The 25,021-nt window shown below is 39.7% G+C and overlaps 1 protein-coding gene across 1 annotated transcript; it reads left to right on the forward strand.

Annotated features, from left to right (window-relative positions):
- Positions 1–17,998: 17,998 nt before the first annotated feature.
- LOC117636122 (coiled-coil domain-containing protein R3HCC1L-like) lies at positions 17,999–23,744 on the forward strand. Its single transcript, XM_034370589.1, has 6 exons — positions 17,999–18,313; positions 19,586–19,678; positions 19,787–20,029; positions 20,369–20,530; positions 21,628–21,717; positions 23,291–23,744. The coding sequence occupies exons 2-6, from the start codon at positions 19,591–19,593 to the stop codon at positions 23,485–23,487; spliced, it is 780 nt and encodes a 259-aa protein (XP_034226480.1). The 5' UTR covers positions 17,999–18,313; positions 19,586–19,590; the 3' UTR covers positions 23,488–23,744.
- Positions 23,745–25,021: the final 1,277 nt, after the last annotated feature.

The following is a 25,021-nucleotide window of genomic DNA, read 5'->3' on the forward strand; positions in this document are numbered from 1 at the left end:
AAACACCGATTCATATTCCTATTTTTGAAAAGCAAAGAAAATAACTCAAATTAACAACAGTACATAAAAATCCAATAAATCAAATTATGCCTGAAGAGATTTCTTTAACATCAAATTTCACAAATAAACCAATCAACAATCACAGGATGATTCTATGAATCCTAAATCTTAAACATGAAAAAATTCACCAAAACACTCAACTTACCCAAACTGAAGCAAAGAGATAAAAAAAGCACAAGTTAAAATTACAAATATGATACCTGTATTATGATTAAGAAGACAGAGATACTGTGGTGCCTTGAGGAATTAGGAATGAAAGCGCTTTGGTCAAAGTGGTAGTTGTCACTGGAGCAATAATGGTCGTCGGAGAAGTTACCGTAGTTGGAAAAGTAGCCGAAGACGAAACCATATCGATCGGCGGCCGCTGATTTGAGAAACGCAGATGGCTATGAGTTTTGGTAACAGAGCGAATAAACAGAGTGAGATGAATGAATAGTTGTAATTTTGATTAATATTTTATGTGAATAAGTGACGCCAGGTCCTAACATGTGCGAATATGTGATGACAACTAAACCCTAAAATATAATTTTTATTTTAGCGCAGGAAACTTTTCCGCCCATTCCTTTTTATTTTTTATTTTTTTGGATAGATATTCCCACACTAAAAATTTGTGATGCCCTAAAATATTATATGTGACCCCCCAAGCCTCACAAATAACTGGTGGTCTCTCCCGCCCAAAACCGCCAGACTATTTATGAGGGATTTGGCCTTCCTCCAAAATTGCAGATGTCTTCGTTGTCTTATGAGTGGCTACTTGATAAATTCGTCACAAATACCTATTATATGTGACGAATTTACAAGCCTCACTTTTTATTTGGTCACATTAGCCTTTTTTTCTTGTAGTGTTTACATAATGGGCCGGGCTGATATTGTCCATAATGCTAAACGAGGGTAGCCCATATCCCAAAAATATATGGTCGGGTTTGAACTATCACACTTGTGACATTTTTACTTACCTTGGACTGAATGTGTTTGATAGAAAAATTTAAAAGTGCTTATAAATCACAAGGGTGCACTTCATTTATGAGAAATGGTGCTTGAGAATGGACAATCATTTGATTTCCCATGTTGAATAGGTCAAAGTATATGAAATGGTTTCCTAATACATGCCACCTTTGTCACACCCCGGACCGGCTCCGCCGTAGCAGGATATTGTCCGCTTTGGGCTTGGCTACATTCTCACCAGCCCGCACGGTTTTGTTTCTGGGAGCTCACGAAGCAACTTCCCAGGGTGGTCACCCATCCTGGGATTGCTCCAGCCTCCAACTCGCTTAACTTTGGAGTTCTTTACGAACCCAAAGCCAGTGAGCTCCCAAAAGGCCTCCCACTATATTGATGCGAGGTGTGCCATATAAGGCACATCACCCCCTCTCCGTTTGGTCGATGTGGGATCTCACAATCCACCCCCCTTAAGGGATCCGACGTCCTCGTCGGCACACTCGCACCACACGGCAGAGTGGCTCTGATACCAAACTGTCACACCCCGGACCGGCTCCGCCGTAGCGGATATTGTCCGCTTTGGGCCTGGCTACATTCTCACCAGCCCGCACGGTTTTGTTTCTGGGAGCTCACGAAGCAACTTCCCAGTGGTGGTCACCCATCCTGGGATTGCTCTCTTAACTTTGGAGTTTTGAACCCAAAGCCAGTGGAGTTCCCAAAGGCCTCCCCACTATGAGGGACCCAACCCAATTTCCACTTTGAAATTCGAGCCAAGTCCTGTGCGTGTCCGACACCTGGCGAATGTCGGGCACAATTGTCCTTTTTACCCTTCTACTTCAATTCTTCTTTAAAATTGCCTTAGACTTCTGCCGAAAATTCGGCAGAGTCTCCCCTGTATTTTTGACTTATCCCAAAATTTTCACCTGTCGAACAATCTCAAAAACCCTACCAACAGCGAGACTAAGTCAACAAACAGATTCCAACCTCAGTTCCTTATGTTCAACATGATATCAGAGCATTTTCTAGGGTTTTCAAGGTTGCAAGGATTTTCTGCAAAACTTTACCTTGGCGCGGAAACTATAATTGGCCCGGTGGTGGATCCCGCGTACTTCTACGGCCTGGGGGCGAAAAACAAGTTGAAAATGTGAGTGGACCAAAAATAATGTTCTTCAAAAATAATTCTCATAAACATAATATCCCCCATTGTAAAAAGAAATTTAAGTAAATAAAACTGAATACTTACTTTCTACATCACGCATAGTCAATTCAAGGCATTCTATATCAGTCATATTCAAGCTCGAAAGTTTCATACAAAAACCACTGAATTCAAAGCTTTCATAAAAGTACTGAAATCAAATGCGTATAAAAACTCTGTACTCAGACCTTTCATAACTGAATAAATATAAAGGGATCTATGTCCGAAAAATCAGAAAAACTGATTTATTATAGCTGAAAATCAACATTTAATAAAGAAACTCAGAATCCTTTGAAAATACCACCGGTATGTACCCCTGTCATTTCCGTCAATTCCCTGGCAGGGCTCGGGCGTCACACAGACTTACCCGAGCCGCAAACTGGAGAAATCAGGGGACTATGATCAGCCTGTCCCGCCGGCAGATTCCTCGATGACACCAAGTCAACTCGAGTCGCTCTGGCAGGATGCAGGGGACCGTAGTCAGCCTGATCCGCAATCCTGGCAGGTCTCGGGGACATAAAGTCAGCCGAGCCGCAATCCTGGCAGGTCTCGGGACACCAAGTCTGCCGAGCCGCAAATCCTGGCACTCACGGTCCGAGCGTCCCCGAAACTCGTGAGGCAAAGTCAAGTGCACTGACTGAACTATAATCAGACTGGATGTCCGTAGACATCGGTCCGACTCTGGGTAATCACCATAAAGAAAAACGGGTACGAGGTGGTTTTAAAATAAATTCCTTAAAAAAGAAATATCTGAATAATAACTGTAAAACTCAAGTCGTGCTGCGGTCTTAACTGATTCAAAACTCAAACTCTGTTTCTGTAACTGGTAAATAAGCAGCACCGACTTATAGAATTATTACTGTACTGATCATATTCAAGATTGTATTAAAACTTACTCAAAGACTGAATGAAGAAACTTACTCAAATAAACTCATTTATAAAACTCATTTATATAAAATCATTTATAAAATCTATTTTTATATAAAAGCACATCAATTCATATAAAAGCACATCAATTCATTCATGAAATCTGATTTATGAAAGAAGGTCCACTCACAGATGGTCCAAGCTACTTCGATCCCTCAGATGTCTCCTTTACACTTCTGCCGAGCTCCTGGTGCCTGATTACCCCGAAAGATTAAATTAATAAACTGCTGAATAAAACGAAATTTAACTAAACACCCTGCCCTCGGCTCCTAAAAATACGTGCTTTTCAACTCAATTTACTCCTATACCCATATTAGCTTTTCCAGACAGTTGGACCAATTCTTGGGAGGTACGATACTCAGCTAAGCGATAACTGTCAGATCGGATGACCCGGGACCCGTGGGGTCCACGATCTCCGATGGCCAATCTAGACTTCCCGGAAAGTTTCTCATAGGACGGGAACCATGTTCTGCGGATTTGGCCCGAAACGGACGGTCGGATTTGCCAAAATCGCATTATCGCTTAAAACTCTAACCCTAGCCCCAGGGTTCGTGATTCCGGAGTATCCGGGACTCCGATTCGCAATCCGTCGAATCCTACACGATCCTGAAGTCACGTAGACCAACATATCCAAAATTCAGCGCGATCCGACTATTTAACGACATTGCACCCACGGATCGCGCGATATGGAAAATCCGTTCGGGGCTCAAACGGACTCCGAATTGAGATCCGCAAAATCCCACGCACTCGTGACGACACGAGGACCTCAAAACTGGCCAGAGCCATGCCACCACCCTGGCCCACGCGCTGCCACACGCGCGGGGCAGATCGGGTGTCCAAAGCGATTCGGGTGTGCCGAAAAATCGTGGAACCGAGACTCCAAACTCCTACCCTAGGTAAAACACCCCATTTGGAGTCACTTTTGTTCTTGGACTACCCCGAAAAAGTGGCCGGAAACAGTAGTTTCGAAGGCTCAAAGTTTCGGCCAAACTACAAGTCGAAAATCGAGTGATCTAGAGATAAAATCGATCAAAGCCCAGCCTACCATCAGTTAGAGCATGAAAAATAGGTGAAGATCCATACCTCACTCGAAAGATTTGGTGAAGAAATGAGGGAGATATTCGAACTGAAAGTTCGAACACGATCGACGGCAACAATGGCCGATTCCGGCCAGGCTCCGGCGCCCCCGCGGCTGGTGCTGGTCGGGGAAGGACGGCGGGCGACTTGGCTTTCGATTGGCACCGGTGCCGGAGATCGGTTCGTACGGTGGTGGCGGCGGGAGCGACTGGAAGGAGGGAAGGTCGAGGCGGCTGTGTAATCGGGAGGAGAGAGAGAGAGCTGACGGGGGAGAGAGAGAGAGGGTATAAAAATCTGACTTTTTGGCCAAATTACCATTTTGCCCCTCGTGGTTTTTAGACCATAACTTCTTCGTTACGGCTCCGATTCGGGTCTACTTCGTGTCTACGAACTCCTTTCGCCGCGCTCTACGCAATGGCGTAGGCGGAATTCCCAAATTCTTTCTCGATCAAAAAGTCAAATTTTCCCCTTTTAAAATAATGCGAGGGCAATTTGGTCATTTCGCTAAAAGATATTTTCTTTACTTTTTAGATATTTTCTTTCTTTTTAGATATTTTGTTTTGGGTTCTTACACACTATATTGATGCGAGGTGTGCCATATAAGGCACATCACCCCCTCTCCGTTTGGTCGATGTGGGATCTCACAACCTTACCATGAGAAACCAAGGTTAGCATTATTCAATATATTTTTTTCATAACTAATTCCTTCCTATTAACAATTTAGAATTACAATTTTATTTCAACAATAAGGAAGGTTGATATTTTTTTTTAATTTTATTTATTCCATATTTCTAACATGGTATAATTGAAGAAGTAAACAAAGTTTGTTTTCCACTCCTACACAAACTAAAAATGAGAAAATGACCAATGGAGTCTAGCCTAGTGAAAAATGGTCTTGACTTGCAAATAAGAGGTCTTAGGTTCTAACCCCATAGCATCATTTTTTCTGTGTGTGTGAGAAATCCCCCTCCTCTCTAGGTTAGACTATGGCTTGTACAATTATTTAAAAATAAATAAATTTTTTTAAAAAGAGAGAAAATGACATGGTAAAAAATTGGGTGTTGTTAAATGAACCCTAAAATTAACTGATTACACTTTATGATCTAAATACACTCTAATATTTAAATAAAATTTATAAAATTAACTAAGTGCACCCTATTTAACTACCAAAAAAACCCATGGCACACCCTAATACATGATTTTTCTTACACGGGTATCACACTGTTGAAGATTAGAAAGCTCAAAACTAATCTTCGAAGCTGATAAAGAATCCATGGAAATCGATCTTCTTGGCTCCACAACTCCATTATTCACTTCTTCAATTCGGATTTCATCTCTTTGTTTTCCAGTCACCTCTTTGTTTTCCATTGTTTCAATTCTAATCTCACAAATTTCCTCTCCCATTTCTTCACTAGATTCACCGATATTTTCTGAAATCTATACCTGGGTTTCTTCTTATGGAATTGAACTAACAACAAGATTTGGTTCTGGTGCAGGCATTGCCAAGGGTTTAACGATTGGTGCACGACACTTGGGGCAGTTGGTATGGGATCTAAGCCAAGTATCAATACAAGGAACATAAAAAGCATGATTGCATTTAGGCCAAAGTCTCAAAGTCACATCTTCTTGAAACTCACTCAAGCACACAAGACACTACGTACCTTCAACAAAACCATTACCTTTAATGTGATCGAACTGATAATCGATTGGTGGAGATTGATGGTGTTGATGTACCAGATGGGGTGGTCAAGCACATGCCCATGATCTTCATCTATACAGTCATCATGGTTTCCCTCTGATAAAGGTGGTTGTTGTGGTTGTGATCTTCTTCTCTTTGAATAGTACTTTACATAGAAACCATACAAGCCAACAAGAAAAGTGGCTAAATCGAAGATGATTCGTCAGCCAAGAAGGTGTAGAAATATATAAATATTCATTAATTTACCTAATTTGTGATAAATTTGTTAATACTAAGGGCCCGTTTGATAATCATTTCAGTTTTTAGTTTTTAGTTTTGAACTTTGAATTTTTAGTTTTCATTTTTCAAAAATTGAAAACTGAAAACTTTTGGTAACTAATTTCAATTTTCAAAAAAAGTGAAGTGAAAACTTAACAAAAGATGTTTGGTAACTGATTTCAATTTCAGTTAATTTTATGTGAAATTTGGAAATGGAAGTTTTTGGGGTCCAATTGGGAATTTGAGATCACAGAATGAAAGTGCACGTTATAAAGAGTTCATAGTATTTTTCGGTGAATTTTTAATTAGGATGATTTTTGGGTGAATTTTGGAGATGGAGTTCTTGAGGCTTGGATTGGGTGTAACAACCCAAAACAAAATATCTAAAAAGTAACAAAATATCTAAACATTAGGATTAATTTATTTTAGCAAAGAGACGATTTTGCCCTCGCATTATTTAATAGGGGAAAAGTTGACTTTTTGATCGACAAGGAATTTGGCAATTCTGCTTGCGTTGTTGCGTAGAGCACGGCAAAACGAGTCCGTAGACACGGAGTAGACTCGAATCGGAGTTGTAACGAAGAAAATACGGTCAAAATACCGCGAATGGCAAAACGGTAATTTGGACAAAAAGTCAGATTTTTATCTCTTTCTCCCTTCTCTCTCCTCATTTCTCTCTCCTCTCTCTCTCTCTCTCTCTCTCTCTCTCTCTCTCTCTCTCTCTCTCCTCCCGCGCGATCAGCCGTGCGGCTCCTCTCCTTCACGTCACCGCAGCCGCCACCACAGGCCGGCTCGATCTCCGGTGTGGGTACGGTTGGATTCGTCTCGCCGCCGCCGACCTTTCCCGACTGGTCTCAGCCTCGGCACCGCCCGGAGCTCACCGGAATCTCCAGAAAATCGCCGGTTTCAGTCGAAACTTCAAGCCTTTCGTTCTCCTTCGTTTCTCCACCAAATCGGTCGAGTAAGGTATGGTTTCTCAGCTATTTTTCATGCTTTAACTGATGGATGGATGGGTTTTGATCGATTTTACCTTTAGATAACTCGATTTTCAATTTGAAAATCGGCCGAAATTCGGCCTCCGTGATTGGCCATTTTCGGCCACTTTTTGGGGTATGTCCAAGAACAAAAGTGATTCCAAATGGGGTGTTTTACCTAGGATAGGAGTTTGGAGTCTTGGTTCCGAGTTTTTCCGACAACCCGGTATCGCTGTGGACACCCAATCTGCCCGCTCGTGTGGCGGCCCGTGGGCGAGGGTGGTGAAGTGAATCTGTGCAGTTTTACGATCCTCGTGTTGTCACGAGCGCGTAGGATTTCGCGGATCTCGATTTGGAGTCCGTTTGAGCCCCGAACGGATTTTTCATATTGCGCGATCGTTGGGTGCAGTGTCGTCAAGTTGTCGGATCGCACTCAATTTTGGATATATTATTCTACATGACTCCAGGATCGTGCAGGATTCGACGGGTTGCGAATCGGAGTGCCGGATACTCCGGAATCGCGAACCCTGGGGCTAGGGTTTGGGTTTTAAGCGATAATGCGATTTTGGCTAATCTGACCGTCCGTTTCGGACCAAACTCGCGGAACAAGGTTCTTTCTCTGTAAGGAACCTTTAGAGAATCTCATATTGGCCATCGGAGATCATGGACCCCACGGGGTCCCGAATCGGCCGGTCTGGCAGTTTATCGCTTAGTAAAGCTTCAAGCCTTTTAAGGCCGTTCTCTTTGTCTGAAAAGCTAAAGTAGGCATAGGAGTGACTTGAAAATGAGGACACGCATTTCTAGGAGCAGGGGGCAGGGTGTTTAATTTAATTCTTCTATTGAGCAGTTTTATTGATTTAATCTTTATGGGTAATCAGGCACCAGAGGCCCAGCAGAACCACAGGAGGGACCTTCCAAGGGTCCAGCTAGCTCGGACCAGCAGTGAGTGGACTTTCCTTCATAAATGATTTCATATAAATGAGTTATATGAATGATTTATATAAATGAGTTTACATAAATAATTTTATATTGATTTTATATAATTAAGTTTATAAATGAGTTTATATGAGCAAATTTCATTATTTGCTATTGAATAAGTTTTGATCAAATGTTTTCCGAGCATGATTAGTACAGTAACATTTCTCTAATTTTATGCTGCTTAGTTACGCAAACTAAAAGTTATAGAAACAGAGTTTGAGGTTCGAATCAGATGAGATAGCAGCAGAATTGAGATTGCAGTTATTAATCAGATTTTTCTAAAATTATTTATTTTTGAAAACCACCATGTACCCGCTCTTTATTTGGTGATTACCCTCAGACGGACCGATGTCTACGGACATCCAGTCTGTTTACAGTTCTGTCAGTGCACTTGACATTGCCTCATGAGTTTCGGGGACGCTCGGACCGTGAGTGCCAGGATTTGCGGCTCGGCAGACTTGGTGTCCCGAGACCTGCCAGGATTGCGGCTCGGCTGACTCAGTGTCCCCGAGACCTGCCAGGATTGCGGATCAGGCTGACTACGGTCCCCTGTATCTTGCCAGAGCGGCTCGAGTTGACTTGGTATCATCGAGACCGGCCGGCGAATCAGGCTGACCATAGTCCCCTGTATCCTGCCAGTTTGCGGCTCGGATAGACTGCGTGTCGCCCGAGACCTGCTAGGGGAATTGACGGAATTACAGGGGTACATCTAGGTGGTAATTTTAAAGGAATTTGAGTACTTTTATGCAGCCATTACTTTCAGTCATTTTATATACCAGTTTTCTCAATATACGTGCATGTTTTATGTCCGTAAAGATACGTATACATACCTATATTTTATCTAAATGCCTTGTATTTGAATACAGTCGAATTTTAAACTTACTTATCGAATTATTTTTACGATGGGGGTTATTATATTTCTAAATTGTTTTAAGAACATTATTTTTGTCCACTCACACTTTCAACTTGTTTTTCGCCCCCAAGCTGTAGAAGCGCGCAGGCATCCACCACCGGGCCATTCCTAGCTTCCCCACCACTAAGAAGCGTATGATTTTATTGTAAAAGTTCTTGAAATCATGTAAATTAGTAGAAAATGCTCTGATATCTAGTTTTAGTGGGAAACTTGATCTGGTGAATGCTTGGTTGTTTTATTCTGGCAGCTGGTGTGAAAATCATTTGCTTGTTTAACAAGTGAAAGATTTTGGGTTTGGACAAAATACAGGGGAGATTCTGCCGAATTGTCGGAAGTAGTCTAAGTAAAATTTTAAAAAGTAATGGTAACAGGAAGGGTAAAAAGGTCATTTGTGCCCAACATTCGCCAGGTGTCGGACACGCACAGGACTTGGTTCGAATTCCAAAGTGGAATTAGGATCGGGTCCTGTCAATTTGGTATCAGAGCATAGGTTTTACGTCCTGTAGACTTCGCACTCTGTGCATCCTCGTTTTCTTTTCAAGTTGGGCCCTAATGGTGGTGGTGTCCGTAGGGAAATTAGACAGTTATTCCGACGTAAGGGGATGAGTTTCCCAGGTCGGACAGGAACTACACCGGTATCTGAACCGGTAGAGTAATCTTTTGTTAGAGGCTCGTCAGGAGCCGTACCTACTGTAATAAGTAGGCAGGGAGATTTTAACGTCCAGTAGACTTTGGAGCTGTTAGCTCAGGCTTTTGCCAAGATTGAGTAGCCCAGAGATCCATCCGTGAGATAGGTGGATCAAACAAAGAAGATTGAGGGCTATAAATTTGACTAATGATGGTACTTAGTAATAAAGGAGGATTGAATTGAAAGGAATGGAGCAGATCATGGAGGTCATGGTTGTTCCACAGAATAGTGGAGTATTGATGGGACTCAGTTAAGAAAGGATCCCAGGATCCTTTGACTAGTACGTGACAAGTATTTTAGAGCCGCATTTGATGGTCAATACTATTCACAAGCCTACAGAATGTGTGGATGCAGGAGTTTTTGCAGCTGGATAGGGGATAATGACTGGATCAGAATACGAGAAAAAGGTTTCACGTATTGTTTTCTACTGGTAGAGATTGAAAGTAAGAGGCAGCACCTTGTTACGATGAGCTTAAAGGCTTCCATCCGAAGTATTGTGATCAGTTAGTGGTTGATTAACTTTGGTGACATGGTGATGTCTGCCCCAGCCAGAAAATGGACAGACCACGGGGTGAACTCTGTACACAGATTTTTGACATAGGTGATACTAGTCAGGAATTGTTTAAGAAAGGTAACTACGGTGGTACTTACAGTTCTAGATCACCGAATGGCCATAAGTATGGAGGCTACCGACCTGGATTTAGTTCCAGTGAAGGTATCAGCCAGGATAGTAGTATTGGAAATCGTTCTGGGGATGGTGTAGCCAGAAGTAGTGAAAGACAGTTGTTGTCAGGTTCTAATAGGAGAAGTCGCCCTAGTGCGCCAGGTGTGGTAGGTACCGTTCCGGGCCCTGCCAGTGGAGTATTATTGGAGGATATTACTATGGACAGTCTAGATCTTTTCAAAAAGGTTGCCGCTGTTCCTTCAGTATAAGAAGATCATTGTTGCAGCGAAGCAAGTATGCAAGATAAATTACAGGAAACACCACAGTCTATAGGGGTTTTGTTTAGTGGTGGGGCCAGATCAGTGTGACTAGTTGAGGCAACAATCAGCCGAGGGGGTGTGGTGGCAGTTTTAGGGCCATTGATAGACGGTATAACATGTCTCAGTAAGGAAGCATATGCATTACCTACTGTAGTCACAGATTGAATCCCCTTCGGCATGGTTGACTGGATGTTATCTGAGGACTAGATTGATTGGCCGGGTACCGTACTTCAGAGTTACTTTTTCATTGGGAGATTGGGTTTATTTTTGAGCTTGCTCCAGGAATGGAGCCTATTTCTCGGGTAAAATATAGAATGACACCAGCAAGTTGAAGAAGTTAAAGACTCAATTGTAGGAGTTGCTAGCTAAGAGATTCCTTCAGTTTAGTTTTTCTCATTGTAGTGCTCTAATGTTATTTAAGGAAGGAGATGTCATCATGAGGGTATGCATGGACTCAAGATAGTTGGACAAGATCACAGTACGGAAATAGATGTCCATGGTCTCACGGTAAGGAATTGTTTAATAAGCTAAAGGGTGTTAAGGAATTTTCTAAAAAGTGACCTGAAGCTTGGACATCGCCAGTTACGAGTTAGAAAGGAATATGTGCTTAAAACAGCGAGTTGAGGGTATTGGCATAGGAGTTCCTGGCCGTTGCTATAAGAAGTAAGGAATATGCCAGTTGCATTTTGGACCCCCTCTTAAATAAAGTGTTTTGGCATTATTGAGATCGTTTTGTGACTGTGTGCCTAGAAGACATTTTGGTATATTCTAAGAGACAGAAGGTACATATGAAGTAGTTAAACGTTGGGTTGTGGACTCTGAGAAGGCAGTAACTTTATGCCAAACACAGTAAGTGTCCATGTTGGGTTAACAGAGTGAGGTTCTTGGGACACATGATTTCTGCTGAGGGCATTTTTGTTGATCCTCAAAGGATTGAAGCAGTAATAAATTTGGCTACGGCCGATCAGTGCGACTGAGGTACAGAATTTCCTAAGTAAGCTGATTATTACTGTCACTCTGTGGAAGGGTTATCCACCATGGCGACACCGTCCATCTCTTGACAAAGAAAGAAATTAAATTGGCGTAGTCAGATAAGTGTGAAGAGGGTTATACAAAACTCAAGAACAGGCCGACCACTGCTTCAATCTCAGCACTTCAGGAGGTTAGTGAGAACTTTGTGAGCTACAATGGTTGTTTTGTAACAAGAATTGGGGTTTGCGCTGATACAGCATGGTAAGTGAGCGCTTATGCATCCCAACAACGGAAGAAGCATAAATCGAAGTATTTTATTCAGAATTCAGAACGGGCCACAGTAATTTTGGCTTAGCAAGTTGGTGGCAGTATTTTTATGAGAAAATATGCCAGATCTTTACAGATCATAAAGGATTACCATATTTATTTTTACAGGAGGAAGAAAAGTTGAGGCAAAGAAAATGGTCAGAGCTAACAAAAGAGTAGAACTACATCACTGAATATCATCCAAGACAAGTTAATGTGGTATAAATACACTCAGTATGAAATCCTCAGGAGCAATAGCTCATCTCCGAGGGAGATAGTTATCAGTGATGGTAGGACAAAAGTTGAGTTGGCTACAAATAATCAGGAAGCACTGTTAGCCACTTTTCAGGGAAGAACACGAATACTCGCAAGTTAATTTCAAGATCATGATTTGAATCTTACAAGTAAAGATTGAATTATGTGATATGAAGAGTGAAATTTCAAACTGGAGATTCTACTAGTAGCTTCTTATGATGAAAGAAACAATAGAGTTTGTCAGCAAGCGATAGCTGAGCGACAGAAATCATCAGGATTCTTGTAACCATTTCTGATTTCTGAAGGGAAGCAGGAGTAACTTACGAAAGAGTGTAGGAAAGTAGGGATTGATTCAACAAGTCTGTTTAACTTCTGCCAGTGAGGGTCAAGTACAGTTTGAACAAACCGGCAAAGATTTTCACAGATAAGATCTTGCGACTTTATGGAATACCAGTTTCTATTGTTTGAGATTGAGAAACCCAGGTTACATCCCGTTTGGGCTCAATTAAAGGAAACTTTTGGGATTCGATTGCAGTTTATTAGTGCGATTCACCCCAGACAAATGATCAACCTAAGAGAAGGATTCAAACTTTAGAAGGGTTGTTGAGACGTTGTATCCTGCAGTTTCAGAATGATTGGGGTGAAAAGTTACCACTTTGAGAGTGTGTACCTCAAATGACAGTTGTCAGATGAATTGAACTTCCTCGGATTACAAATCTCAATTTGCCACTGGTGTCTATAACTGAGATGTTATCAATTGATGCTTTATACAAGACATAGTATAGACCACCCAAGGATGAAAATGGAATGGTAAGCAAGGTCTATTGATATCTGAAACTGTTGAAGGAAATAAAGAACCTTATTGGATTAGTCAAAAAAGGATTCAAGTGACCCAGGATTGACAAAGAGTTATGCAGATACTAGAAGAAAGATCTTCAGTTGGGTATTCTTCAACATTTATCGCCTTAGAAAGGTGAAGTGCGATTTAAGGAAGCGAGGGAACCAAATCCTCGCTATATCGGACCCAATGAGATTATAGATTATGCGGACCAAGAAACTTACAGGCCTACTTTGCCTGCAGATCTAGTACAGTGACTTGATGTTTTTCATATGCCCACGCTCCGAAGAGAAAAAAAACCGACCCATCTCATCTGTTAGACCAATAATCAGCATAATTGGAGGCTAATTTCACTTGCGGGAAACAATCAGTTCAGATTTTGAAATGGGAAGTGTTTAGTTCTCAGTGAAAACGGCTTGTGGCAACCCAAAGAGTAGATGGGACAACAGTCCCTTCCCCTCCTTGACTAACAGGTATGTAATTTCGAGGACGAAATTTTTATAAGGGGGGTAGATTATAATAACCCAAAACAAAATATCTAAACATTAGGATTAATTTATTTTAGCAAAAAGACGATTTTGCCCTCGCATTATTTAATAGGAAAAAAGTTGACTTTTTGACCGACAAGGAATTTGGCAATTCCGCTTGGGCCGTTGCGTAGAGCACGGCGAAACGAGTCCGTAGACACGGAGTAGACTAGAATCGGAGTTGTAAACGAGTCCGTCAGATTTTTATCTCTTTCTCCCTTCTCTCTCCTCATTTCTCTCTCCTCTCTCTCTCTCTCTCCTCCCCCGCGTTCAGCCGCGCGGCTCCTCTCCTTCACGTCACCGCAGCCGCCACCACAGGCCGGCTCGATCTCCGGCGTTGGTACGGTTGGATTCGTCTCGCCGCCGCCGACCTTTCCCGACCGGTCTCAGCCTTGGCACCGCCCGGAAAATCGCCGGTTTCAGTCGAAACATCAAGCCTTCCGTTCTTCTTCGTTTCTCCACCAAATCGATCGAGTAAGGTATGGTTTCTCAGCTATTTTTCGTGCTCTAACTGATGGATGGATGGGTTTTGATCGATTTTACCTTTAGATCACTCGATTTTCAATTTGAAAATCGGCCGAACTTCGGCCGCCGTGATCGGCCATTTCCGGCCACTTTTTGGGGTATGTCCAAGAACAAAAGTGACTCCAAATGGGGTGTTTTACCTAGGATAGGAGTTTGGAGTCTTGGTTCTTAGTTTTTCCGACAACCCGGTGTCGCTTTGGACACCCAATCTGCACGCGCGTGTGGCGGGGCGTGGGTGAGGGTGGTGAAGTGACTCTGTGCAGTTTTACAATCCTCATGTTGTCACGAGCGCGTAGAATTTCGCGGATCTCGATTTGGAGTCCGTTTGAGCCCCGAACGGATTTTCCATATTGCGCGATCCTTGGGTGCAGTGTCGTCAAGTTGTCGGATCGCACTCAATTTTGGATATGTTGTTCTACATGACTCCAGGATCGTGTAGGATTCGACGGGTTGCGAATCGGAGTGCCGGATACGCCGGAATTGCGAACCCTGGGGCTAGGGTTTGGGTTTTAAACGATAACACGATTTTGGCTAATCTGACCGTCCGTTTCGGACCAAACTCGGGGAACAAGGTTCTTTCTCTGTAAGGAACCTTTAGAGAATCTCATATTGGTCATCGGAGATCATGGACCCCACGGGGTCCCGAATCGGCCGGTCTGGCCGTTTATCGCTTAGTAAAGCTTCAGGCCTTTTAAGGCCGTTCCTTTGTCTGAAAAGCTAAAGTAGGCATAGGAGTGACTTGAAAATGAGGACACGCATTTCTAGGAGCCGGAGGCAGGGTGTTTAATTTAATTCTTCTATTGAGCAGTTTTATTGATTTAATCTTTATGGGTAATCAGGCACCAGAGGCCCAGCAGAACCACATGAGGGACCTTCCAAGGGTCTAACTAGCTCGGACCAGCAATGAGTGGACTTTCTTTCATAAATGATTTCATATAAATGAGTTATATAAATGAGTTTACATAAATAATTTTATATTGATTTTATATAATTAAGTTTATAAATGAGTTTATATGAGCAAATTTCATTATTTCCTATTGAATAAGTTTTGATCGAATGTTTTCCGAGCATGATTAGTACAGTAACATTTCTCTGATTTTATGCTGCTTAGTTACGCAAACTAAAAGTTATAGAAACAGAGTTTGAGGTTCGAATCAGATGAGATAACAGCAGAATTGAGATTGCAGTTATTAATCAGATATTTTTCTAAAGTTATTTATTTTTGAAAACCACCATGTACCCGCTTTTTATTCGGTGATTACCCACAGTTGGACCGATGTCTACGGACATCCAGTCCGATTTCAGTTTCGTCAGTGCACTTGACATTGCATCACGAGTTGCGGGGACGCTCGGACCGTGAGTGCCAGGATTTGCGGCTCGGCAGACTTGGTGTCCCGAGACCTGCCAGGATTTGTGGCTCGGCTGACTCTGTGTCCCCGAGACCTGCCAGGATTGCGGATCAGGCTGACTACGGTCCCCTGTATCTTGTCAGAGCGGCTCGAGTCGACTTGGTGTCATCGAGACCTGCCGGCGAATCAGGCTAACCATAGTCCCCTGTATCCTGCCAGTTTGCGGCTCGGATAGACTGCGTGTCGCCCGAGACCTGCCAGGGGAATTGACGGAATTACAGGGGTACATCTAGGTGGTAGTTTTAAAGGAATTTGAGTACTTTTATGCAGCCATTACTTTCAGTCATTTTATATACCAGTTTTCTTGATATACGTGCATGTTTTATGTCCGTAAAGATACGTATACATACCTATGTTTTATCTAAATGCCTTGTATTTGAATACAGTCGAATTTTAAACTTACTTATCGAATTATTTTTACGACGGGGGTTATTATATTTCTAAATTGTTTTAAGAACATTATTTTTGTCCACTCACACTTTCAACTTGTTTTTCGCCCCCAGGCTGTAGAAGCGCGCATGCATCCACCACCGGGCCATTCCTAGCTTCTGCACCACCAAGAAGCGTAGGATTTTGTTGTAAAAGTTCTTGAAATCTTGTAAATTAGTAGAAAATGCTCTGATATCTAGTTTTAGTGGGAAATTTGATCTGGTGAATGCTTGGTTGTTTTATTCTGGCAGTTGGTGTGAAAATCATTTGCTTGTTTAACAAGTGAAAGATTTTGGGTTTGGACAAAATACAGGGGAGACTCTGCCGAATTTTCGGCAGAAGTCTAAGGAAAATTTTAAAAAGTAATGGTAACAGGAAGGGTAAAAAGGTCATTTGTGCCCGACATTCGCCAGGTGTCGGACACGCACAGGACTTGGTTCGAATTCCAAAGTGAAATTAGGATCGGGTCCTGTCATTGGGTACATGGCCAAACGCAAGAATCGAACGACCGTTTCCAAGTCAGGAGGTCCCAAATACCCAAAATTTGATAACTGGAGTGCATTTCATGTGTCCTTACATAAAATTAATGAATGAAATATGAGCACCAAAAAAAAAAAAAAAAAAACGAAAACTAAAAACTAAAAACACATTCAAGTTGTTTTTAAAAATAATGGTGATTTTGAAAACTATATTTCACTTTTTTGAAAACTGAAAATGAAATGGTTATCAAACAACCTCTTGATTGTGTTTGAATGAGGTATTTTGAAGTGATTGGACTTCAAAATGATGGGATTTTGAAATGAAGGCACTTCAAAATGATGGGATTTTGAAATGAGGGGATTTCAAGTGATGGGATTATCAAAGTTACTTATTTGGTTCATTATTGAGTTGGTGGGACTTCATTGGGTAATTTTTTTTTCTTTTTTATAAATATGCTTTTCTTTTTTTTTAAAGCTAAAAAATCTGAACTTTGTGCACAACTAAATAAATAATAAAAATCTGAATAATCTAAAAAGATAAATAATAAATAATACATGTTAGAACTATGATGGGCCCCACAACTATTTCTTCTCTTCTTCTCTACTCTCTGGCAAGGATGGAACCACACTATGGCTAGAGTGGCTTCTAACCTAGTGCAAAGTTTGGGAAAAAAGAAATTTAATGCTAATTTTTAGGCACTACAACTCATTTTACAAAAATTAGCCAATCCATCCAAGTAAAAATTAGCATGTCCCATCCAAACAGACCTTCGTTTAGCTTCAAGTTTTCTCCTATCAGAAAATAAATGGAATTATATTTAGATCTTTACCTATATAGAAATAATAGCCCACCCCTTAAAAAATTTTGGTTCGGGCCTTAATGTCTGGTTCATATGGCTTTTCAAATCCTCAAATGCAATCTTTTCCCAACTACATAACTCAACCCATCTCCGTCTCCCACTTCTCCTCGTCCTCACCGTCTGATCAAACTCCGGCATAGACCAACCCATAATCTCAGACGATGCAGAGGTCAGATCCAATGGTGACAGCATAGTCGATGGCAATGATTTTAGTGCGAGGTGGAAGGCCATGATTTGCTGGAGGTCGAGCATCTCGCGGAATCCATAAAAATCAAGACGATCTGGAGCCTTCAAAACCGATCTATGACCTGAAGAGAGAGGGAGAGGGAGGTTTGCTATGTCAGAGAGAGAGAGAGAGAGAGAGAGAGAGAGACTGTGGGGTTGACTTTGGGCGTTCCAATTTCCTTTCCAAAATCCCGCGGCATTTCATAAATTCCATTTTAAAACTTGCCAAACGGGGTAAATTGAAGATTAGGATTTGAAAGTAGGGTTTTTCGCTTATGTATTATTTATCTTTTCAAATTATCAGATTTTTATTATTTATTTAGTAGTGAGTACAGTTCAGATTTTTTAGCTAAACAGCCCAAAAAAAAAAACAAAAAAAAAAAGCATATTTAAAAAAAAAAAATTACCCAATGAAATCCCACCAACTCAATAATTAACCAAACAAATAACTTTGTTAATCCCATTACTTGAAATCCCATCATTTTGAGATTCACTTAACAGCACACATAAAATTTCAATGCCTAAAGCGTATCTATAGTTGCGTCTCTAACAAGCACTTCCAATTGATAATTGCGGTCGGAAAACCACTGGAACTCTGCAACTTACTCGTTCTCTATAGCTGCTCTTTCTGTCGTTCCGCTACCGTCGACTTCTATCTTCCTTTCCCTCTCCAGCGTCTCTCTCTCTCTCTCTCTCTCTCTCTTCGACCATACCAAAACTCCCCAAATCCCTTCTTCAGTGATACATTCAAACCCTAAACACCGTCATTCAGTCTCAAGCGAAACCATCTGCACAGGTAATATTGTTTTCAATTTTCTCAAATTTTTAGTTTCTCTTCGAATTTCAGACTACATTCATTTGATTTTAGTCCCATTTTTGGGTTGATCTTTCTGGTCGCCCTCAGGTTAAAAAATTGTGGGTTTTTTTTTTCATTTTTCTTGGGGTGTGATTTATGAAATTTTGATTGATTCTTGTTTCATTTTTTTTGTTTTATCAGTCTGCATGTTAATTTTCTATTTCTTGTAGGTTGCATTTGTGTTTTTTCGTCTGTGTGAGCATCCTTCTCTGCAAAAAGATAGAATTTTCTTTTAATTATTCTCTTCAATCTTCTTAGTTACTTTTAGGTTTCTGTTACTTTCTTGTTCAATTTTACTTGTGTTGGGTTTTATTTCTGATATGGTTATTAATTTTGATTTGTTTGATTACGTTTCTTAATTGCTGTTTTAATTTTTCCTTTAAATCCGTAGTACAGAGAACTATTTTGTGCTGGTGGCTGTAGCCCATAACAGAGCTTTTATCTAAATGTCAACTGGTTAATAAATCTCGATTTCTTTGGGTTATGACGTTTGGCTTCTATTAATCGCTTCAAATTTCTTCATTTTGTGCTGGTGATTGTAAAGAATGCAATTGCTTTGATCAAGAATCAAGCGGAATCAAAGACAATTTTCTGTTGATGGATAAGCTTTTGCACACAAAACAATATATGTGTGTAGGTTTCTGCCTGTCATCTGTATTAAGCATAGAATAAGAGCTGTTATCTTCAATGTATTATGCATCAGTAATGAAACATGGATGCAAATGAAGGATACTTAAATGAGCTCTGCTTATTGAACTTTATTGCAAGAATTGAATTCTTTTCAGGAGATTTATGCATAGGATATTTGAAGGTTTTGTATTACATTATATACAGACTCATGCGTACTTATCATGCTTCAAATATTTGAAGGGAAGATTTCATCCAATCAACGTTCAATGATTATTATTATTATTATTATTATTATTATTATTATTATTATTATTTGCATTTATACAATTACTCTACCAGATCAGTGATGATATGAAGCTTATTGCTGCATTTGGGCTTTCAATTATTGTATCCTGAACTCTGTGTTATGTGCGTTACTTGGTCTACTATTAGTGAAAGAAACTAAGCCTCTGTCTCATGTTTATAAAACTTATCACTACCATAACGAATGTGCACATGAGTACAACTGTTAGCAATAAATGGAGATGGTGAAATTTGCATTTAGATGATTTAGTAATATTATTTTATTCATTCTCATGGCAGGAGACATGAGTGATTTCTCAAGGGAAGCAACTGATCTGACAAGAGATGGTGAGACACAGCTGCCGCTGCAGGCGGACATGTCAATAGAAGAAGGCCAGTTTTATATCAGTAGCTAGCTTTGCTTATGATTGTGGTGCATATTGCTTCCTCCTATTTCCAAGTTATTATAGCATAATTATGACATACTTGTTATAACTACAGATTGGGAAGCTATTGCAGACCGTGAACCTGATGAATTACTCTCCTCACAAGTCTTGCCTGAAGTATCAAAACTCTCTTTGGAAGATACCAAAGGTCAAACCCCTAAGCGACGTGGAAGAGGAACATTTTCATATAAGAAAGATGAACTTTACAGTGATCAAATACCTGATAAGTTAATTATTGATACGCGAGAGGATGAAGATGTGTGCCATAATTTAGAGGGAGATCCAAAAATAAGAAATTGTAAGTTTTATCTTTTCCATGTTTGAAGTTCGATGCTGTCAATATGCTTGGTTTGTATAGTCATATATAGATTCTCTATATAGTAAAACGTACTTGGATGTTTCTTGGCTTTCAAACTGTTAATGCTTTTGACCCCGAAAAGAAAATGTTGATTCCATACAAAAGTCTGCACATTGGCTGAACATGAAATAACTTCTCAATTAAATTAGTTTGTTAGAAGATCTTGCTATTTTTTATTTTTAAGCATTGTCAAATAGCATCTAGATGTTTCCAGTCTTTAGGTTTGAATTTTATCTCAGGCAGTATACGGGATGTAAGGATTTGTTGTTGTGAATTCAGCAAAATTTGGTACACAACATGTTCTTGTTCTGGCTGACTTTCCACCAAGTACCACGACAATAGAGTTGGAGAAGCTTTTTCAGGACTTTGGAGATCGTGGAGTTGTTATTCGCTGGGTCAATGATACGGTTGCACTAGCAGTTTTCCAAACACCATCAATTGGTAACATATTTACTCAGTTTTTCAACCTACTCATTTTGGAATTTATGAGATTAATTAAATTTAGATAACTTTTTCCAAATTACATGCCATTTGACATGTCGTTATTCATGACTGCTCATGCCCTATTAGGATGATATATCATGACTGCCCAAAGACAGTTGTAGATTGTACTTAATGGACAACCAATCACTTTGTTTTGTTGTTTTTGGCTAAGTAAGAACCTATAACCCCTAGATTTAGGCAGAGTGTTTACCATTTGAGTGGCATGGCTGTGTGTGTGGTTTGATTCCACCTTGGCCATCTCTGTATTTTATTGTTTATTGCAAAAAAAAATTGTTTCCTTTTCAAAAATAAATTAAAAATTATTTTTTATTATATTTATATAATATATAATATTTTTATTTTCTTTGAATATAAAAAAAATAATTTATGAATTTGTTGACACCACTTGCAGTCAGTCATGCACGTGGTAAAATATACCATGGCACAGGTCTAAAATCCTTCAAAAAATGCTCAAGACGTTCCTTACTGTTGGAAATTTGAGCTACAGGGTGATATAGAGTTGTAAAATGCAATTACTAAACTGTTAGAATCATTTTTCAAAGTGGGGCATTGAGGGGAAGTATTCTATGTCTTGCAAGCCGAGATGTAAGTATATAGATAATTATTATAACTATAAGTAAGTATATAGAAAATTAGCAGTGTATCTATATCTATATAAGGGGAGAAGGCCAAAATGGTGAAACTATCAAAATAAACTAAAAAGTTTAAAATAAAGTTAGAAAATTAGGAAGAAAAAAAGACGCCAGTTAATTACTCCTCAGTTTGTCATTGTTTTGGCTTTGTTGTTCTTACCTTTTTTGAGAACGAGATGATGGCTTCATGGATGAAGATTATGGATGGAGCAATAGATGTTTGTCATTTTGTTCCTAGTAGGTTGCTGTAGACTGGGAGTTCCTTTTATTGATTAGCAGTAGAGCTGCCTTTCAAGCCTTAGTTTCTGATCTATTTAATCGTAATTGTGATTCATTGTGTTGATTTGAGTTTCCGCTTCATAATCATTTTAATCAATTGACGATCTGTAATATTTGATGCAGCACTTGAAGCTCGTAATTGCATTCGATGTGCAATGAAAGTGGAAGTGCTTGATGAGAATGATACCCTTTTGAGCTCAATTTCACCCAAAGGTAAAATAAGAAACATGTATTTTTTACCTTGTACTCTTCAATATTCTCATGCAACATACAGCCACAGAGCCCAATAGCGTTGGTTCTCCACATCTGGAAATGCTGTTTGCCTAGTCATACAGAAATTAAATAGGAGAGATTCAAATATGTTCTTCCTCCATCTCTATGAACTAGTGTTGAAAATTTTGTACAATTAGTCGAAGTATTTTACCCTATAATATCAATTTCACCCAAAGGTAAAATAAGCAAATAAGTTTTTCCTCCACTTTGGTTGCTTGACATGACCTGAAAGGCTTAGTGCATTTTAGGTCACATGAGTGGTACAAGACGGTTTACCCAAATTGTTACATATTTTTGCTGTGACTGAGGAGTATGGCTTTGTGAAATTTTGCAAGGCGTGAGAATATGAGGAGCAGTAGTTTGGGTACCTTACTTCATCTACGTATTGTAGTCATGTAGATAATCAAGAATTGAACAGTGGGTGCTCACAAGTAGCTAATAAGAGAGGAGGTTGCTAATGAAATGTCTGCTGTTTAAGAAACAATCTCCTTCAACAGTTTAGACCCAGTTTCATCTAATCTTTCTTGTGTGAACTAAGAAATTTTAAAAATTAGAGCATGAATGAGATCATCAGTACATAAACAGACTCAAAAGGCTACAAAGGTTGACGAAGTGCTCTAGGGCAGTATGGACTGAGGAAAATAGAAGAATTTGAAAGAGACAAAGAGGAGGAGAAGGATACTAGGAGAAAGAACAATAGGGAGGAAGATAGGGTTTCACTTTGTAATATCAACTCACTGTTCAAGTCTGGTCCATTAGGTTCAATAAGTTTTATTTGTATAATAGGCAGCACAAATCCAATGTGGAAATAGAGACACCAATGAAACGTTAATAATAATAGGAAAATATACCCTACAAGTAGTAGAAATCCCTATTAAATTTTGCAAGTTCTAGAAATGATATAATTCCAAAAATGAAATATTAAAATATCTCAATATAATCTCCATCCCTAGCCTCTAGGTACTGCCCATTAAAGCTCGACTAATACTCTTTAACTATGAAAGGGGTCTGTCTAGGTTAGCATTCTAATGTGGAGGATCCATGAATAACTGGAACCAAAGAGCATATTTCCACTGCCAAAAGAAAAGAAAGATTAGAAAAAATATAGACATAAATGAAGTGTGCAATAAATTAATTCAAATGTCCATCGCTCTGGTACCCATTATTACATAGTAATGGTGCAACTACAATAAGAGAGAGGAGGAAGGAGGAAGAATAGCAATGATGATAAAAACAGAGTTTTAGTTTTTTTATATTGACGAGGTAGGTAGATATATCCTTCTATTTTGAATTTGCTACTAATTAGGGATCCAAGTTTAAATTGAGTGACCTTCCACAGTACTAGGTAGCATCATCCCCTGAAGTCATCATATCCTTCCTCAGCAGTTTGAAGTTCTTTGTACTCCTCTATGCTTAGTTTCTATTGTGAAAATCTAAATGACATGAATGAAAATTTGTCTGTAATGGCTGCCAGATGATATACTCATACTTTCATTGTATTATTCATTGTTAGATCTGGAACCACCTCGGCAAAGGCCACAGACATCAGTAAGAACTGCCCAGAGGCTCATTGCGCATGGAATGGGACTGAAACTGCCTTCCACAGCCTTTGGGTCCGTGGATTTGAAGAAACAGGAAGATGATCGAAAAAGCCGCATAGTCATGAGGCAAAAGTTGAAAGATGATGCTTGGGGTACAGATGAAAACTAAGATTTTTTCATTATGGTAATTGCCTATTCCATTTCTTTCCTCCCTCAGTATATGACTCTAAAGGTCTCTGTATTTGGCCTTTTAAGCACATATGATCAATTTCAATCCTAGAAAAATGTGAGTTGCTTGGTTTGCCTTGAGCGACTAAATAGATATTTATTAGGTACATAGGGTTTAGGATGCTTGGTGGACTTAACGTGAGTATAGCATCTCAACCATTGGATCTAATATAGATGGATGAAAATGGGTAGCGTGCATCTCTACTATTTATAGGTTCACATTTAGCAAATGGTCTTTTGTCAAATAATTGGATAAGTTGTATTACTATATCGCCATTTAGAACATAATGTAGACTCATCTAAATGTTTGGTTGTAATTAGCAGTTTAATAACATTCTATAGTAAGAGAAAATGATCCCTAATTTGCACGTCTAGTAGAATTTGTGTTGCACTTGCTTTAAAAAAAAAAAGGTAAATGTTTTATTTCTAGAGTTTTTCGCGCAACTACATGCCCTTTCTTGTATTTACTTAATTATTTGTTCAGTTATTCCAAAAAAATAATAATAATGAAAATGTTAATTTCAACGAATTTATCCTACCACCAAATAAATGAATTTATCCATATAAGTTTCTAAAATTACAATGACCAAAAAAATTGTCAGATTAATTTAAGCAATTTAAGATTTTTTATCATGGCCTGAGTCCACATTTCTGTCACAATATTTGTTCTTCTGCCTAGGCGAAATGAAGGTGAAAACGTTCATGTTTTCTTTCAACTAACGTGAATGACATGTAAATTTAGGCAACATTGAAAATGGTACCCATAATGTTGGGATAACTTAATCCAGCTACTCCGACCCACTAACCCTGAATCCGAGACCTGTGTTCGGGGACCCTGTTGATCGAGGTGGATCCAGAACTCTAGCACCCTAATCCTTGACGCCATTGACCTCGGCGCGAGGTGCCTAGCATCTGGGACCCGAAAATTCGAGTTGGGGATACCAAAACCAAACACAAAACAACATTACGTAATTAATCTAACTTTTAAATCTTATGTTACGCCAATTCCTTAACAACCATCCAATTCAGTATCTTGCACACTAAGGCCACGTAGGCAGCCATTAGAGCAACAAGAAAAGGGGACATTTGTATGAAGTTGGATTAAAGCGATGATTACTGAAAGCATTAAGATGCTAAACTAGATTTCTCTTTCCCTTTAATTTCCCAGATATTTGTCAAGGGAAAACTCCGAGAGAATGCCACAATGGAAACCATCACATTGACCCTGCCAGTGTCTCCAATTTTGTTATGGCTCTTAGAGCTTGTAGGAAATGAACGAGACTCTCTCTGAACCACAAAGCAACAACAAACTTAGGAAAAGAAGTTGCATGCAACCACAAACCAACAAGCACTAACAAAATCAACTTTTTTTTGTTTTGTTTTGTTCTTTTCATATATAAAAGGAAAATAATAAAACCAAAGGTGTGTAATGTTAATGTATTTTCGACAAAATTAGAGGCAACAACATAATCTGA

Source organism: Prunus dulcis, chromosome 7 (assembly GCF_902201215.1).
Source record: "Prunus dulcis chromosome 7, ALMONDv2, whole genome shotgun sequence".
Lineage (NCBI taxonomy): Eukaryota > Viridiplantae > Streptophyta > Magnoliopsida > Rosales > Rosaceae > Prunus > Prunus dulcis.